Genomic DNA, 17,775 nt, shown 5'->3' on the forward strand with positions numbered 1-17,775 from the left:
ATTATAACACACTGTACCACGTATGCTTTTTTAAAAAAAAAAAAAAAAACAAGTACACACCTAGTTACAAATAATGCGTGAAGCATTTCCATTTATTTGAATGCAGGATAAAAGAGCACAGGTGTCGTAGCCGGGGATCGAACCCCGGACTTTCCATGTATAGCCAGGCGCCTTAGACCACTCGGCCACGGCACCCTCACATGTTTTAGCAATCATCAGAATTATCGATATTGAGCGGCGATTTCATTATTCTACAAAGATAAGTGCAGGCGCGGATCCAGGAGGGGGCCGAGCCGGCCCCGGCCCCCCTATTTTTTGACAACCTGCAGAAAAAAGTGTTTCTTGATAGAAACTACGAAAAGCAGGAAGAAAAGTAAGAAAGAGCTATTATACCCATGATGTGTAATTTACAGCCTCGTAACGGCCGGCCCGACCCCGAAAGGAAACAAGAAAAAGATGAGGGGAAGAATTGGAAAACAGACTTTATATAAAAAAAATTCGCTCGCGCATCGCGCTCGCATTAACTGTGTAATGAATCCCATTCAAGAGGATTAAATGGCACTTTATATATCCAGTTCTGAAATCAATTTGCACACAATATTTTAGCTCACGCATCAAGCTTTCATTTTTTTGTTTGATTTACACAAATTGTTATATCAAAATTTTCAGCTCGCGCTGCGCGCTCGCATTGTTTTATTTGTGAGTAACCTATCCTCTTTGGAAATTCTTTCCAAAATTTGTCAAAATGCTCCTGTATCATGTCAGTTTATCAAAAAATTAAGCTCGTGCTTCGCGCTTGCATTTAATTGTTTGAGACATGCAAACAAGCTTGTTCTTTAATTTTGAATAAAAACGCACTTAGACCGTCCAGTTTTCAGGTCGGAATATCACTCATTACTTAATTGGTGATACTTGTATCCTCTTCACTAATCACTAAAAACAGTCCTAATTGAGTCCCTTAATTTTCACGTTTCGGCTCGCGCTTCGCGCTCGCATTGTTTAGTTGGATACTTATCTTTGTTCATTATTATAAAAACTGCTCAGAATCTTCGAATTTTTTTGCACGCGCTTCGCGCTCGCATTTTATATTATGACCACATGAGATACCTTATCTTGTTTATAACAATAAAAACTAACATTTACTTAAAACTTCAGTCTTCAGTTAGGACTACCCCCTGAAAAACCAACAAAAAATAGAATTATGGCGGCCAATAGAGAAAAATTTTGCTGAAAATATTTATCGGCCCCCCTATTGGCGAAAGCTGGATCCGCCCCTGAAGTGCACATTAATGTACTAGATCTAGATTTATGATAAATATTTCGTATCGAAATCGTCATGTAATCATATTTAAAATTGCTCCTGATATCTTGTGCTGTTCATGGTCTATAACCTCCCATAGTTATCGATATCGTCATCACCGCTGTTACTATCGCAATCATCTTCATTTCTCTATTATAAGTATTATCTTCGTTAACATTTCTATTATTTCATTATAATTTCATCTTCATGAATCGATGGGGTGGGAGAAGGAGGAGAAGACTGAGAATTACCAAGGAGAAGCAGACGTACATGTAGAATGGGGGAGCAGTAAAAAGGGATGATAATAATAATGAGAGATGAGGAAGGATACGGAGAGGAAAAACAAAGATAGAGAAAAAAAGGAGATGCAAGAAGAAAAAGAAGAAGAACGAAGGAAAAGCAGTAGGAGACGTATAAGAGCAGGTGGGCAGAAGAACAAGAAGAGAGGAGACGTAGAAAAGGGGGAGGAGGGAAAAGAAAGAAGCAGCAGAAAAGAATGAGGTGGAGAAAAAAGAATAATGAAAGACGACTAAGGATATGAAGAAGAAAAAAAGATAAAGAAAAGGAGGAGTAAGAAGAGTAGATGAAGAAGGGGGCGAAGGATGAGAACAAGAAGAATAATAAGGTGGAAAAGAAGAATAACGACGGAGAAACAGAAGAAATAGAAGAGGGGGGTGAGTTTGTTCTAAAGTAAAATCAATGTGAGTAGAATTAAATTAATGTTTTTATCTATATTGCAGTGATTACATCATTACAATACTAGGATGCCATTATGTTCAATAATTTAAGCTTCAAAATTCTGTACCTTACGGGTGAAGATATGGGGCCGTAAGCTGCAGGGAGACATGTAGAGTGATATATTAGCATTAGATCATTACTCTAAAATAGATGGAACGTGATTATTTATTTATAACTAATATTAGTTAGTACACTTACTGGCCTAAAAGCCAAAGCAAATAGGGCCATGATATAAACTTCTCCATCAAGAGAATTGAACATTATTGACCTTTCAGGATTGCTTGGCATTGATACTCATCGAACTGTTCTTAGTCATTGCCCAGGCCTATGATCATGAAAGAGCAAGATCACACTCACCCGTATAGTAGAGAATCATTGACAATAGCATGCTCAACGGGTTCGCCACAGAAAACAATGAGAGAGCTAGACGCTCACAGTCTTTAATTCCCCATATCCGCTGTCGTGATTGTCGTAATTTCAATAGATAAACCTACTTCAAAAGACCGTTGGCCCGCCCGATGGGGAATCTTTTGTAACAATGTAGTGTATTAAAGTACGTGTATGCAGTAACTACCATCCCGACTTCTGTTGTGCTATTTAAAGGATTTCTTTCACCATCATCGAGGAGCGATTAGCGTGTAAAATCGCATAAATTATCTCACAGAACGGATATAATGTTCATGATTACCAACATCACCATAATCATTACTATTATCTTTCATATTTTTTAATGAGTATAAACTATAAAATTGATACTGGAGAACGATTGGAAATAGATAATGAATGAATGATGATAACAGTGATGATGATGGTGATAATTAGAACTTTGAAGTGATATTAATGGACAATTACGAGCAGCCGTTAACAGATTCCTTTTTTTTTATCAGAACGATCAATGCGTACTAAATTCATTCATCTCGTTTAGGATCAGAAGCATTGCCAGAATGCTATTTTAGGACAAAATACATGAAATAAAAAAATTTAAAAAAGCGGACGCTTCGCGCTCGCACTATTTAGATTAGGCTTGTGAGATTATTTTACATTTATTTTTACATTTGATTTAAAGAATAAAGCTTAAAAGTGACAATATTTGGTTTACATATTATAAAGCGCCTTCTTATATTCCAATTTTACCTTAAACGTAAGTATTTTATTTTCAAACGAAGTCTATGAAAAAGGTGCAGTTAGGCTTTCATTTTGATGCCAAATAGTCTCATAATTGGGATTAGTTGCAAACACGGTTTTCGAATAGAAGGCACATCGGGGAACATCAAAGTAACAAGACAGTCACCAGCGCTGACAAAGTGATAATCTCCCCTTGACATACCCCTATATACCAATCAAGAGGTCATCTTTCTATTGAAATCCGCCACCACGCAGACCACCTCTATATGTTCAAGAATATAGGGTAATCTCCGCAATCAAGAATGGGGTAATTTAAATCTACCTTGACAATGGGGTAAGCCGTTAAATACAGCTTGCAATGCACTGGCCCATGTCATTTTCAACGTCCGGCTTTCGGGGAATTACAATTAGCATCAAATGGGTAGTTCTCTTGTTCTCGTTTTGTCCCCATACTAGAACCTTGATTTTGTTTCTTTTCGTAATGTGCATTTTGATATGGTTTCCAATATATTTCTCAACATTTCGACATTTAATGTAGTTTAATGCTTGCCTTTATAAAGAGCAATATTACATAAAACCTGCTTGGCGAAGCAGATTATAACATAACGTTCGAATGATATTTTATCAACACATTTTTAATTAAGCATGTAAATTCCCTCTTTATAGGCATGATAGGTCTACTCTTAATGTAAACATTCGAGTTATATTTATTGCCTACCATCTCTCTGTGCATTTTAATCCCGGGGGGGGGGGGGGCACTTACATTGACGAGTGGATACCATGCGCGACCAAAAAACACGTAAAAAGGATGTCTTTTTCACGATAGGGCACTTTACGTACGTAACGTGATAAGGGTGTCAAAAACACAAAAATAATGAAAAAAGGGTATCTATTTCGCAAGGAAAATTACGTGTTTAGGGTCGAATTTGCGGGGATGATAAAACAAAGATAGAATGTTTTATAAAGGATGTCTTTTTTGCCCCAACACTTCGTGTTTAGGGTCCGATTTGCGCGAGGTGTAGATCGAAGGTGGGGTCGTTCTAAACCGAATAAGGTCAAGCCGACGACCGAAGGACCCGTTACAATAAAACATTCCTTTACTTGTTTAGGGGTTCATTTCAGGGAACATTTTCCAAGAGTATCGTTTTGTTTCCAATACTTGTAAAGGGTAGGGTTTCAAACGCCAATACTTGTTAAGGGGTGCATTTTCAGAAAATGGAAATTACGTGTTTAGGGTGCTTTTCGAGACCCCATGGTCGCGCATGGTATCCACTCGTGAATGGAAGTGCCCCCCCCCCCGGGATTTTAATAACCAAATATATTTTGAAAAGGGGTGTTTACCAGGCTAAAGTGAAGGTCCTCATTTGGGTATGAACGACATATTCTCATTAAAATACATGTTGTGAGTTTCAAAGGGGGCACACTTGTGTAAAATGGCATATATACATTAACAAAATTGATAATGGCTCTCAAAGGGGGGCCGGCACACGGGCCGGATCCCCCCCCCTGGATTCACTACATAACTGTACCCTCCATGTGCAGAATATAGACCCCCGTATAGACCCACTACTTCTTTTAGTAGAGGTCACAAAATAGACCACAATACTTTTGAGAGCCCAACTATTGTTCAAAATAAATACGGCGCTTATTGGATTGTATTGTGTTACTCCGGCAGGATCTGCACCAGCATGCACTCCATCCTTGTTGATCTAGTACGCTAAATACCTCGGTCACATTTGTTCTAAGGCAAGTCGAAAACAGTCATTTTAACAGTTTTTGTACCAGCTAAATATAGGAAATTTGAATAAAATGAATAAAACGGCTGTTTTCGACTCGCTGTATGGCCGCCGTAAAGCAAATATGACCGAGGTATTACCATTTCCTGTACGTTAATTTATTTTTGGTGCGCATTTGAATATGCAAGCTATACAGAATGCAGCTATACAATTAAGAGGTGAGGTACAAAGTTGGAAGGGAAACTAGGCCAAAGAGGCTTTCGTGTTACGTCGGTAAATTATGTTTACCTTAGACACTGGGAATCTAATTTGCAATAATTTGACAGACACACATTGCAGATTAATTCAGATATTTGATAGGAAGAAGAAATCAACGGCAATATACACGTATTGTTCAAGTCAAACGTGAAGGTTAAAAGAAAATAGGTATAGAAAAGTTTTAGAAAAATTCAAAGGAAGAAATGAAGTTGGATAAAAAAAAGGAACCATCAGAATTAAGTTGACAAAATTGAATATTGTATGTAGAACAGGAAAATTGAAAGAAATAATTAAGTCCCCTCCCCCCGAGCGGACTGGTTTGAAGGGTTGGGTCACCATGCATAAAATGATGGTACTTGTGGAGGCCTCAGCCCCAGATCCCCTTCGGTTCTGTGGCTCCTGGATGGTAATCAAGAACACTAGGTCACAGAGCACTCTAGATCACAGGGGAAATTTATATAAGAGAATAAAGACGGATCACAGGTAAAAAGATATAGTATAGATTTTCCTGTCCAGTCTCATGTCGGAGTCACTTCAATGTGTTAAGTTTCATTTTAATTCACGCGATATTTTTCATCGGTCATTCAAAGTTTAGAATGGGATTAATAGAAGACGCTTAATTCCTTTATAAACACTCAACTCTATTCATGGTCAAGACTACCTCAACTTTGATAATTTCAATATTTATTTTTAAGTGCTTTTGATTTCGTTCGAAGGTAAAGATTTTTGTAATGGTCTTAAAAAGTAACGAAAGTACTTTTTGTTCTGAATTTCGGGTAATGAAATTCAAGAATTGTGCATTTAAGCTACAATTACCGATATGACAGCTTGAGCATCCAATTTATTTTTTAAAGTTCAAATTAATGATATTTTATTCGTTTGTTTTGCACGGCATCTGTATTATGTGCGAATATATAAGTTTCTAGAATTCCAATGTTTAAACAAATGCAGTGGCGTACCTCGGATTTTCCACAATGGGGGGGGGGGGGGGCAAAATCGCCTTAAAAGAGTCCTCAACAGGATATAAAGGACATTTCACAGCTAAAACAAATTGACAAGCAAAAAAAAAAAAAAGGTCTTCAACTTCTCGTCGGGGGGGGGGGGGGAGGCAGGGATAGGTCCGTTGCATGGGTTGTGACTCGTCAGCGGGAGGGGGGGGGGGGGAGTCTGCCCCCTGTAGGTACGCTAGTGAACATATATGTAAGAGGGCTAAATTAAACATAGGCCTATGTTAAGCTCAAATTTGAATTTCAACGCTGCCCTTAGTTTTCAACCTTTTTTCGAGAAAAAAAACCGGTTGCATTTTATGTATTTATTGTTATTTTTGTCACGGTAGCGTTTCAATGTATATCTTTAAATGCCATTATTTTTGGACCAAGGTATGATTTATATTGTATTTTTTGCGTGGGTTTTTGCATTTCGTTTACAAAGATGTTAAGGAAAATTCCATATTTTTCCTCTTCACCCGACAATGCTGACTGTGTGGGCTCAGTGTGATGAAAAAAAATCTTACCCTCGCCTGAACACTTACTTTCAGAAATTCAATATGTTAACGGTATGTTCTTCAAAATAAAACAACATGCTCGTGCTATTAAGGGCTAAAGCTTAATTGTTCTATTAAAGAAATGAAATCTAAATCTAATTGAAATTTGTCATATACTGAAACCCGAAACGAAAAATTCTCCCCAAAAAATGTGAAAGCGTAACTTTTGAAAATATATACCCCACTGGACTACGTACACCGATACAAGGACACAACAATATTCAGATCAGTGACTAGAGATCGGGCGTTTAATAGTTTGCCTAAAATGCCGATATCGTGGACATAGAGGGCGCTCATGCAGAAACATCTTATCGGAGAGACAACCGGGTGGTGTCAAAGGAAAAGATCAAAGCGCACGCTTCCGTTTTCGCTGCAAAAGGGAACGGTGGCGTCTTGAATGGCAAGAGCACTGACCCGTAGGAAAGAAAAATGGACAATGGAACGTTGAGCGGGATCGCCGTGGAATATAAAGGTAAAGACGCACGCACACCTTTGACAAGCCGCCTAACCTCCCACCCCATGTATTACCTGCAGTGGTGGAGGACCTGCAAACGTTCAGGTTTCGACCAGATGATATCCTTATTGTCACCTCACCGAAATCAGGTAACCCGTGCTGAATATTTAGAGTTGTCTACTCTGACTCTTAATCATGCCTTGGGTCAGATTGACTCGGGAGCCGGGTCAGTTGATGCCACACCCGGGCACTACACTCCATTCAGGGTCAAAATTATCCTGAATAGGGTCTTGATAATAACGAAAGGGTTAGATCTTACACAGAATTTAAAACATTTGGGTCTTATTCTGGGTCATTTTGACCCTGTATCGGATGTGGCACCAAATATTTTTTTAGAGTGTAATGATGGAAGCTGTTAGTTTATTTTGCAACTTGCCCCATTTAGGACCCGGGGGGGCCACTTACATTGGCGAGTGGATACCATGCGCGACCAAAAAAACACGTAAAAAGGATGTCTTTTTCACGATAGGGCACGTTACGTACGTAACGTGATAAGGGTGTCTAAAACACGAAAATAATGAAAAAAGGGTATCTATTTCGCTAGGAAAATTACGTGTTTAGGGTCGAATTTGCGGGGATGATAAAACAAAATTAAAATGTTTTAAAAAGGATGTCCTTTTTGCCCCAAAACTTCGTGTTTAGAGTCCGATTTGCGCGAGGTGTAGAAGCTGGGGTCGTATAAGGTTAAGCCGACGACCGAAGGACCCGTAACAATAAAACATTCCTGTACTTGTTTAGGGGTTCATTTCGGGGAATATTTGCCAAGAGTATCGTTTTGTTTCCAATACTTGTTAAGGGTAGGGTTTCACACGCCAATACTTGTTAAGGGGTGCATTTTCAGAATATGGAAATTACGTGTTTAGGGTGCTTTTCGAGACCCCATGGTCGCGCATGGTATCCACTCGTGAATGGAAGTGGCCCCCCCGGGATTTAGGATCAATATTTGATGCGATTTTTTAAACCCCAACTACTTAAAAGAGTGCGCTGATTCACCGGTCCCTCCGAACTTTTTGCCCCCCTAATTTCAAAACTTGATTGGCCAGGAAGCAAGGTACATGCATCATATTTTGTAGTTGAGGTATCATTAAACATGTTGGAGGAAATACATGCATATTATGTACACACAACAACACTAACAGACAAATGCATACTTGCCTTCAGAATTGACCTGGTGGGTGTTTCATAAAGATATACGAATGTCTTTACGCACGACTGGTGACCCCGTCTTATGCTAAATGATACATCCCTATGTCGTTCATTTAGGACATAAGAACAAGTTCCAGTCGTTCGTAAAGTTGTGCGTCACCTTACGAGCTGCTTTATGAAACACCCACCAGAAATTGTACAGGGATCTTAACTGTCACTAAAATGAATTCATCTATGCTGCCATGAGGCAGTCGAACGATTTGCGAAGGATGCCAAAATAGAAAAATTACAAAGTCCAAAATTTCACAGAGAATTTTTTCTCTCAAAAATTCAGAGAGAAGTTTTTTTCTCCAAATGACTCGCGAAAAACCATTCGTACGCGTGATTGTGCGAAATTGTCACGGTATACGCGCTTGTGCGAATGTCGTATCTACCATTGTTGAACTAGTGTACGGCCAGTCAACAAAACATACATGAAGAACACGTGACTTAATTTTGAAAATGCGAGTTTCCAAGAACCGCGTGGAAATTGCAAGAAAGTCGTGATTGCGCGTAGGACATTTGGCAAGCTGTCGCGATAAGTTTCGAGATTTACGGAGATTTCGTGAAGAAATTGCAAACACCGCGCATATTTTTAGTTGGTCTAATTGAAGCTTCTAGAATATATTTGAGTCAAGAACAAGATGAAAAATATAGCGTGGTGCAGGAAACGTTTTCAATCCCTCCGAACTTAAACAAAAGAAGCGCGCAAACGCTTAACGATGGCTTCTAAACTTTTACGATGGTTTGGCGATCTCTGACCGAATTAACTACGACTTTTTGACTGTCATTTTATTGGACTAAAAACGGCGCAAATTAACGCTTGACAAGGTTTCTGAACTCCTGCGATGGTTTGGCGATCTCTGACCGCATCAACTATGACAGCTAGACTTTCATTTTCCGGCAATCGTATATATCCTTTGCTCACTGCTCGCGTGCCCCTGAAAATTGCACTTACAATAGCTAAACTTTATTGCCGATTTTCATATTTCGATTTTCGTTTTAAAAAATAATGTAAAAAATATGCAGGGACACACTGGGCGTTTGAAACTGCAGCACTTATCAAGGCTGATGGAGTTTGGGAAAATGTGAAACGGGACACCTTGAAGAATCATCTCGAGTTCACGCTCCTGAACAAAGAGTCGTATGATAAGAGTGTGCCGTTGATCATGTTCTATAAAGAGCTGGACAAAATGCCCTCCCCAAGGATCATGTTCACCCATCTTCCCCACGAGCTTCTTCCGCCGGGTGTCTTTGAAGTCAATGCTAAGGTAAGATTTAACGTGATGAAGGTGATGATGATGATGATGGTGGTGGTGGTGGTGGTGGTGACGATGATGACGATGATGATGATGATGGTGATGACGATGGTGAAGAAGAAGATGATGATGATGATGATGATGACGATAGTGATGGTGGTCATGATGATGGTGGTGGTGATGATGCTGCTGTTGCTGATGTTTGCAACAGGGCCATCTTTGTCTTTGATATGTTGTAAAAAATGAAGACCTTAAAAAGTTGCACTAGAACTCATTAGTCTACTTAGTGCTTCAAAAAATGAAAATGTACAAGTGATCAGAACCATCAGTCAAATGATAATAAAATTGTGTTTTTTTTTCATATTAGAAGACGTTCTTTTATCCATAATCATTTAAATGTACTCGTTGTTTGGTAAGCTTTCGCTCGCGAAGCTGCCAGCTTCGTCAGACCTTCGTCGTAACTGGCGTTGTTGCTGGAGAAGTACGACGAAGCGGGGACGAGGACTATCTAATAAGATCAAAGGTCAAACTAATTAGACCTTCATTAGTCCCAAACATACCAGAATAGCATATTGCTTTGAAGTTGAAATTATTGCAAATACCTTTAGATTGATTGCTTAAATTACCGATGGCCGAACAAATTGTTTTGATTTTGGTTTGTGCAGATCATCTACACAGCAAGGAATCCAAAAGATGTGTTGGCATCGCTGTATAAATTCATCGGTCTGACGCCTGATGCCAAGTTTGTTACATGGGAAATGCTGTATTCTTCATTCTTCACTGAATATTGTAAGAAGGACGAACAGGTTGATGATGATGATGATGATGGTGATGGTGATGGTGATGATGATGATGATGTTGTTGTTGTTGTTGTTGATTACGATGATGATAATGATGATGATGATGATAACTTCGTAGCGGTCGCAGAGGTCGGACTGATGATGATGTGGTACTGATTACGACGATGATGATGATGGTGGTGAGAATAATGACGGTGATAATGATGAGAATAATGATGACAACGACGACGACAACGATTGCGACGACAATGATAATGATGAAATTTATAATGACATCACCTTACATATTGCATATACGAGGAAAACAACTAATACGTCATATTGTATGCCACTTCTAAATCAATGATTTTGCTTTTCTTTTTTTTTTACTTCCCCAACTTGTGAAGTCATGTATGGTCCCTGGCATCGGCACGTTCTGTCGTTCTGGAAACTACGGAATGACAAAAATGTTCTCTTCTTGAAATACGAGGATATGAAAAAGGTAAAACTTTAAATTGATATTATAAAGCTTACTAGTATTCAGTATTCTGAGATCTTTTATCATTTTTAAACTGAAATAATAAGGAATTAAGACTTAACAAGAATTGCTCTGTGCAGGCTCTTTGTAATTTCGTCTTCATTATTTGAATGGTTACCTTTATGTCAGCTCGCTTATTAATGCCTTGTTCGTATATATCTGCATTTGAAATGTTCGTGCTAAATTTCAAGTATTACCATAAACATTAAAAGCAAATACTTCTTAGATGCAACAGATTATGAAACAGGAGCAATTGCTGAAATTTTATATGCGACTTATATGTTTCATTTTGCGAGCATCGGATTAAGCTAATAAATGTACATATTTTAATCACTATGATGTTCATGTAATATGATTTTTTTTCACATATTTATGTATATATAAGTTATTCCATATTCTGCTCGTAAAAAATTATATGAAATGAGAGTTTTGATTCCTATTCTTATACCCATTGGCGTTAATCCGTGACGTCATGGTATTCAAGTAGGGGAGTGAACAATAAATGGGTTCCATGTCATTTGCTCCGGCGACAATTGCTCCGCTCGACATTTCCACACATTAACAGAATTACCAACTTCAACATTGAGTTTAACACTACACCCTACCCTACACCTAACATAAAACCCTATTGCAACACTAACCCTACACCTTAGACGAAATCAAACCCCGAGCAATTGTCGCAAGAGCAAATGTCGTGTCACCAAATAGGTTTATCCCCTGAGCAACAGTTTCAAAGCCCACATTCACGCACGTGCTTTAAGTGCTTATATACCGTACTTGAAATTGGCACACCGAACTAGGCTGCACCTATAACATAGGTCCGAGTAAATGATATCAGAACTGTCAGTCTTAGGGGGGTTTGTGGCCTAATTTCAAGCACTAATATTTAACGATTTTTTTAACATTATAAACACAGAAGGTGCTTTTATAGTTGCTTTTACTTCTTTTCATCAAAATTAGCATCATTCATATTATTTTTTACACCATACTGTGCGGCGATGACGGGGGTGGGGAGCGACGTGCCACCACCGCAGCAGCCTATTGGAGAGGGTTGTACGCCCCCCCCCCCCCGAGGGACCAAAAATTTAACAAATTCCCCCCGCACGAACGCTTAACGATATTCCTTATCTTTTATTTACTGATCAGTTCATTACCAAATTTTACTCTTGCAGCATCCCTCTAAGATCGTCACTCAAATCGCCGAGTTCATCGATCACCCAATCTCAGACGATGTCCGCGATGAGATCGTCAAGAAAACTACCATGGACCAGATGAAGAAAGAGATGAAGAGACTGGAAGAGACACTAGAAGATGGCTATATTTTCAGCAAGGCATTCGGCAAACTCAGCTATTTCCAAAAAGGTAATTTCCCAGCCAAGTACAAATATAATATTAAGAGTATGATAAAAAGGAAACACTCGCTGTGACGACATTTTTTTCTGAAAAAGGACAAAACAGAAATATATTGGAGAAGGTTTGATTGAAATTCGTTAAACGATAAAGGAGTTATAAATGTTTAACGGTTTTGTTTTGTGACGTCACAGACAAGCACCTCTCCCATATCGTTAGGGTGAACTATATACTTCCATGAAAATTCCATAAGCTGATAACAAAACACACGGAATACACATGAACAACATATAATCTTTGCATGGGAACTCCTTTCCTACAAAAGAAGGTTGTTTCTTTTATAGACAGTTAAAATCAAAGATAATACTGAAAATTTCATCAAAATCGTATTTCGAACTTTTAAAAGGTTATGAATGTTAGAGTTTCACATAAATTCGCAAAACACTTATATACACTTCCTTGTCTGTATACAAATGAGGGGCCTAATGACGTCACGAACCTTACTTCATTTTTTTTCTCAATAATTTACCTTCAGATTAAGAAGTCCTGGGCCCCATCTTACAAGGAGTTACGATAGATCCAATCAATAACTATGGAAAGCCAGCAATGTCAACATCTAAAATACATGTTTGTTTGAAATATTTTTCTGGAAATGATGTATATTCATACATTCACTGTTTTCTTGACCATTTAGTATGCTTCTCTTTGTTTTCAAAGGACATTGAGCAAATTTCCTAAGACAAAAATTATGACATCGATGGATTTCCATATACTTGAGATTTGATTGGATCAATCGTAACTCTTTGTAAGATGGGACCCTGGTTTATGTCCGGATTATTATTTTTTTCGTTTTCGGACTAACGAACATCGTGGAATATTTAATTGACATGTTTATAAACGAACCTTTGAAACCTAACCTTCGAAATAAACAGCGTTTATCTCCCCCCCAAAAAAAGGGCCGGTACACCCAATGAAATGTACGCCATACTTAATATTTTGGTTCAAAATACTTTTCCCCTTCTATTAACCTTGTCTTCCAGGTGTTATAGGAGACTGGAAAAACTTTTTCACGGTGGCCCAAAATGAAGAATTCGATAAACAACTTGAGGAGAGGCTAGGGGAAACTGGGCTGGAGTTCGACTACGAGTAATTTTCATCGATATTTTTTTAAGGGATAGAGCAGAGCTTTTTAGGCCACCACCAGGAACACTTAAGAGTTCTCCGAGAAGTCAAATGCACAAAGATCCACACTTTCCTCCTGATTTTTCTTACTTTTTGTATGGCCCCATAATATTATACTATTAAATGTATCGTATGGGACATTTTTGATTTCCGTATACGACACAAAACATTTTCACCTTTAGTTTCAATTTATGATAAGTACAATGAAGTATGTACATGTATATCTGTCTATCAATACATTTGTGCACGATAGCCGACCTGGGCCCCGTAACACAAAGGTTAGCGATCAATCGATTAACGAATTGGCCTATCAAGATCATCGTTGTACGCGCTTTTCTTTCAGTAGTCTGACTAGGAACCAATCAGAATTGCTCTTTCAAATAAGCCAGTTCGTATGGTTCCTTTCTGCGCATGATCAGAGGAAGGTCATTTGTACTAAAGTGACAAACCTGTCACTAATGAGATAGTCCAGGATAGGCCCCATAGAAAATTAACCAAACCTTGTTTTTTTATATATACAATATTTTTTGATGGTTTCTTGTCAATTCGAGGGTGCTGATTACGAATCTGAATGATGCCACTCGTGTAACCTTGAGCATTTTCCGCAAATTGGCAAAATCCAATATGGCCGCCAAAATATGCAAATTACCCATGAAACTCATAAAATTGTCCGCACATTGGCTGTGAAATGCATGAAATTGTGTGGCAGGAGTGAAATACAATCTTAAAAAATAATTTTTGACAAAATATTTATCTTCCTGATATTCAAAATGGCCGCCATAGGCCATTGTATACACTATCATGTACAATATGAATAGGGGAAACTAATTTTCACAAAAATGAACACTAAACTGCAAAAATCGCGATGTATGAACGAAGTAATATATGCAAATCGTCATTACTAATATATTATTTATTATGTCAAATATGGGAACATTGCTGTATTTTGATATCTAAAATAGCCGCCACTGGCCCAAACAGTATTGCGTACAATGGCAATGGACGGGGCCAAAACAATGAGAAGATTGAGCATTAAAATGCATATTATTAAGATAAACGAGTGGAATACTGACTAAAAACATAGTTGTAAATATGCCATTTATGTGGTAAATTCTGTATTTTGAAATTCAAAATGGCCGCCATATGTGCGAATAGAGAAACTTATTTTCACACGAGTAAGAAACATAAAATGCATGTAATTGTGATCTATGAGTACAATATTGCCTGACAACAGGTTTTATAGCAAGACATATCATTTCTTTTGTCATGCATGAGATAAATACTGTATTATGAAATTCAAAATGGCCCCTATAGGCCCTAACAGTATTATCTACAATGTGAATGGGGACATATAATTTGTAAGAATTTGGATTTGCTTGACTATGACATACATATAATCCTGTTGTATGAGTAAAACGTTGTTTGAAAACATGTTTTTTAATCATCGCATTTCTTCTTTCAATAGCTGATAAATACTGTATTTTGACATTAAAAATAACCTCTACAAGCCCTAACTAAATTATGTAACATGCGAACAGGGAAACTAATTTTCACAAGAGTGAGAATCATAAAATGCATAGGCTATAACTGTGATGTACGGGTAAAGATATTGTCTTAAACATTATTTCTAACTAAATACATCACATATGGGTCGTGGACATGGTGGAGGTAATAAATGCCGTACTTTGAAATCCAAAATGGCTGCCATAGGTCCTAAAAGTATTGTGTACATTGTAACATGGGACATATAATTTTGACAGAATTTGGCTTTGCTTGACTCTGAATATTGCATATAATTGTGAATTGTGATGTAAAGGTGAATTATTGTCTAAAACCATGGTTTCTAACTAGATATATCATAATGTTGTGTAATTAAGGTGATAAATGCTGCATTTTTAAATTGAAAATGGCCACCATAGGCACTTATCGTATAATATACAATTTGGGTGGAGACAAATGATGTTCACAAAAAGAGCATATGACAGCCATTTTGAATGTTGAAATACAGTATTTATCACCTAAATTACATAAGATATGATATATTTTGTTATAAATCATGTTTTCAGACAACATTCCACTCATACATCACCATTTGACCAAGCAAAGCCAAATTCTGTTCAAATGATTTGTTCCCATTCATATTGTGTATAATACCGTAAGGGACTGTAGCGGCCATTTTGACTTAAAAATAGCCGTATTTATCACCTAACTGGCAGAATAAATGATATATCTTAATAGAAATGATGCTTTCAGACAATATTTTACTCATAGATCACTATTACGTGCATTTATGGTGCTCACTCCTGTGAATATTGATTTCCACTTTGCATTGTACATAATACGGTTAATGTCGATGGCGGCCATTTTGAAAGTCGAAATACAGTATTTAACACAAACTTGAAACCTGAATGATATATTTCGTTAGAAAATACGTTTTTAGACATTATCCAATTAATTTATCACATATATATGCATTTTAGCGCTCACTCTTCGGATTTCTTTTCTCCCATTTCTCATTGTGTATAATACTTTCAGGGCCTTTGGCAGCCATTTTGAATATCAGAATACAACATTCACCACATACATGGCATATTAATAATATATTTCGTTAATAATTATGTTTATAGTCAGTATTCCAACTGTTTAATCTTCATAATAAGCATTTTAGTGATCACTCTTGAGAATTTTTTGGCCCCCATTGCCATTGTACGCAATACTGTTTGGGCCAGTGGCGGCTATTTTAGATATCAAAATACTGCAATTTTCCCATATATGACATTACAAATGATATATCTCGTTAGTAATGGTGATTTGCATATATTACTTCGTTCATACATCGCGATTTTTTGCAGTTTAGTGCTCATTTTTGTGAAAATTTGTTTTCCCTATTCATATTGTACGTGATAGTGTATACAATGGCCTATGGCGGCCATTTTGAATATCAGGAAAATAATTTTTTTTGTCAAAAAATATTTTTTTTCAGATTGTATTTCACTCCTTCCACACAATTTCATGCATTTCACAGCCAATGTGCGGACAATTTAATGATTTTCATGGGCAATTTGCATATTTTGGCGGCCATATTGGATTTTGCCAATTTGCGGAAAATGCTCAAGGTTACACGAGTGGCATCATTCAGATTCGTAATCAGCACCCTCGAATTGACAAGAAACCATCAAAAAATATTGTATATATAAAAAAAAACAAGGTCATGCCTCTTCTATCCTGGACTACTAATGAGATAGGCACCAACTTTGATGTCTTGATTATTCATATATTCTTTTGAACTGTGTTTTTCATTTACATAAAAAAAAACAATGCGTCCGCGAACGACTGGTATTTCACAGTGCTTTGTGCAACATGCTACGATATGCATTCAAAGTAGGAACGCAACAAATACCTTCGTAAAAGCGTTCATTGGTGTGCTATTCTACTCACCTGATCTATTCAATTTCTTCATCCTGATATGTAAGGCAAGCTTACGTAATATCTTGCTATGAAATCTGCCTATCATAATGAAAGAAATGAAAGGTCACTTGACGAAAATTGTCCATGAAGTAACTACGAACTGGTCTATTAGCGATTAGTCGCCTTTGTGTTACGGGCCATAGTCTAGAATAAAGGTAAGTGTCCTAATGTGCTTTATTTCATTTTGAGAACACAATAAAGTCCCCAAAAAGGAAAATGAAATATTATTCACTTCAAAACTATTCCAAAGTACAATAAGTCTTACTAAATAAGATGTGGGATGTGTGTGTGTCCAAATTTTTTAATAGGTGTCGATGCGTGTATGTATGCATGTATCTTTTGTTTAAATCGGTGATACATGATTTGGTTTATATGATTGGAGCTTGGCTTTTATATATAAGGCTCAGTCTTTCTGCCACTCATACTTTCATTTTTGTCCGAGTAAACTAATTCTTCATTCCTTATATTTTTATGGTTTGCTTACTTCTAATGTCATAATTATTTGTATCATATATTGTCTACACTTTAAAAAATTAAAGTGCTAATTTATCACTTAATGCCCTTGTATAGTGACTGCACTTTAAGTGCTGATTTTCTAGATCACAATTGAATGACTAAATCAGCACTCAAAGTGCAGTCACTATGTAAGGACATTTAGTGCTAAATTGGCACTCCTTTTTTTAAGTTTATGTTATTATATTTTTCAAAATGTTTGTTTTTTAATGAAAGTATCAAATAAAAGAATTGAATTGAGAAGGAAAATGAAATATATCGACACTGCTGTCATGAATCGAATTTAC

At 37.2% G+C, this 17,775-nt stretch overlaps 1 protein-coding gene across 1 annotated transcript; it reads left to right on the forward strand.

Moving 5' to 3' along the window:
* Window positions 1-5,494: 5,494 nt before the first annotated feature.
* On the forward strand, window positions 5,495-13,843 carry LOC121426617 (sulfotransferase family cytosolic 1B member 1-like). The gene is made up of 7 exons (XM_041622975.1): window positions 5,495-5,563; window positions 7,201-7,303; window positions 9,429-9,670; window positions 10,324-10,447; window positions 10,845-10,939; window positions 12,148-12,337; window positions 13,366-13,843. The coding sequence occupies exons 1-7, from the start codon at window positions 5,495-5,497 to the stop codon at window positions 13,473-13,475; spliced, it is 933 nt and encodes a 310-aa protein (XP_041478909.1). The 3' UTR covers window positions 13,476-13,843.
* The last annotated feature ends 3,932 nt before the right edge of the window (window positions 13,844-17,775 follow it).

The sequence above is a fragment of the Lytechinus variegatus genome, chromosome 13 (assembly GCF_018143015.1).
Source record: "Lytechinus variegatus isolate NC3 chromosome 13, Lvar_3.0, whole genome shotgun sequence".
Taxonomy (NCBI): Eukaryota; Metazoa; Echinodermata; class Echinoidea; order Temnopleuroida; family Toxopneustidae; genus Lytechinus; species Lytechinus variegatus.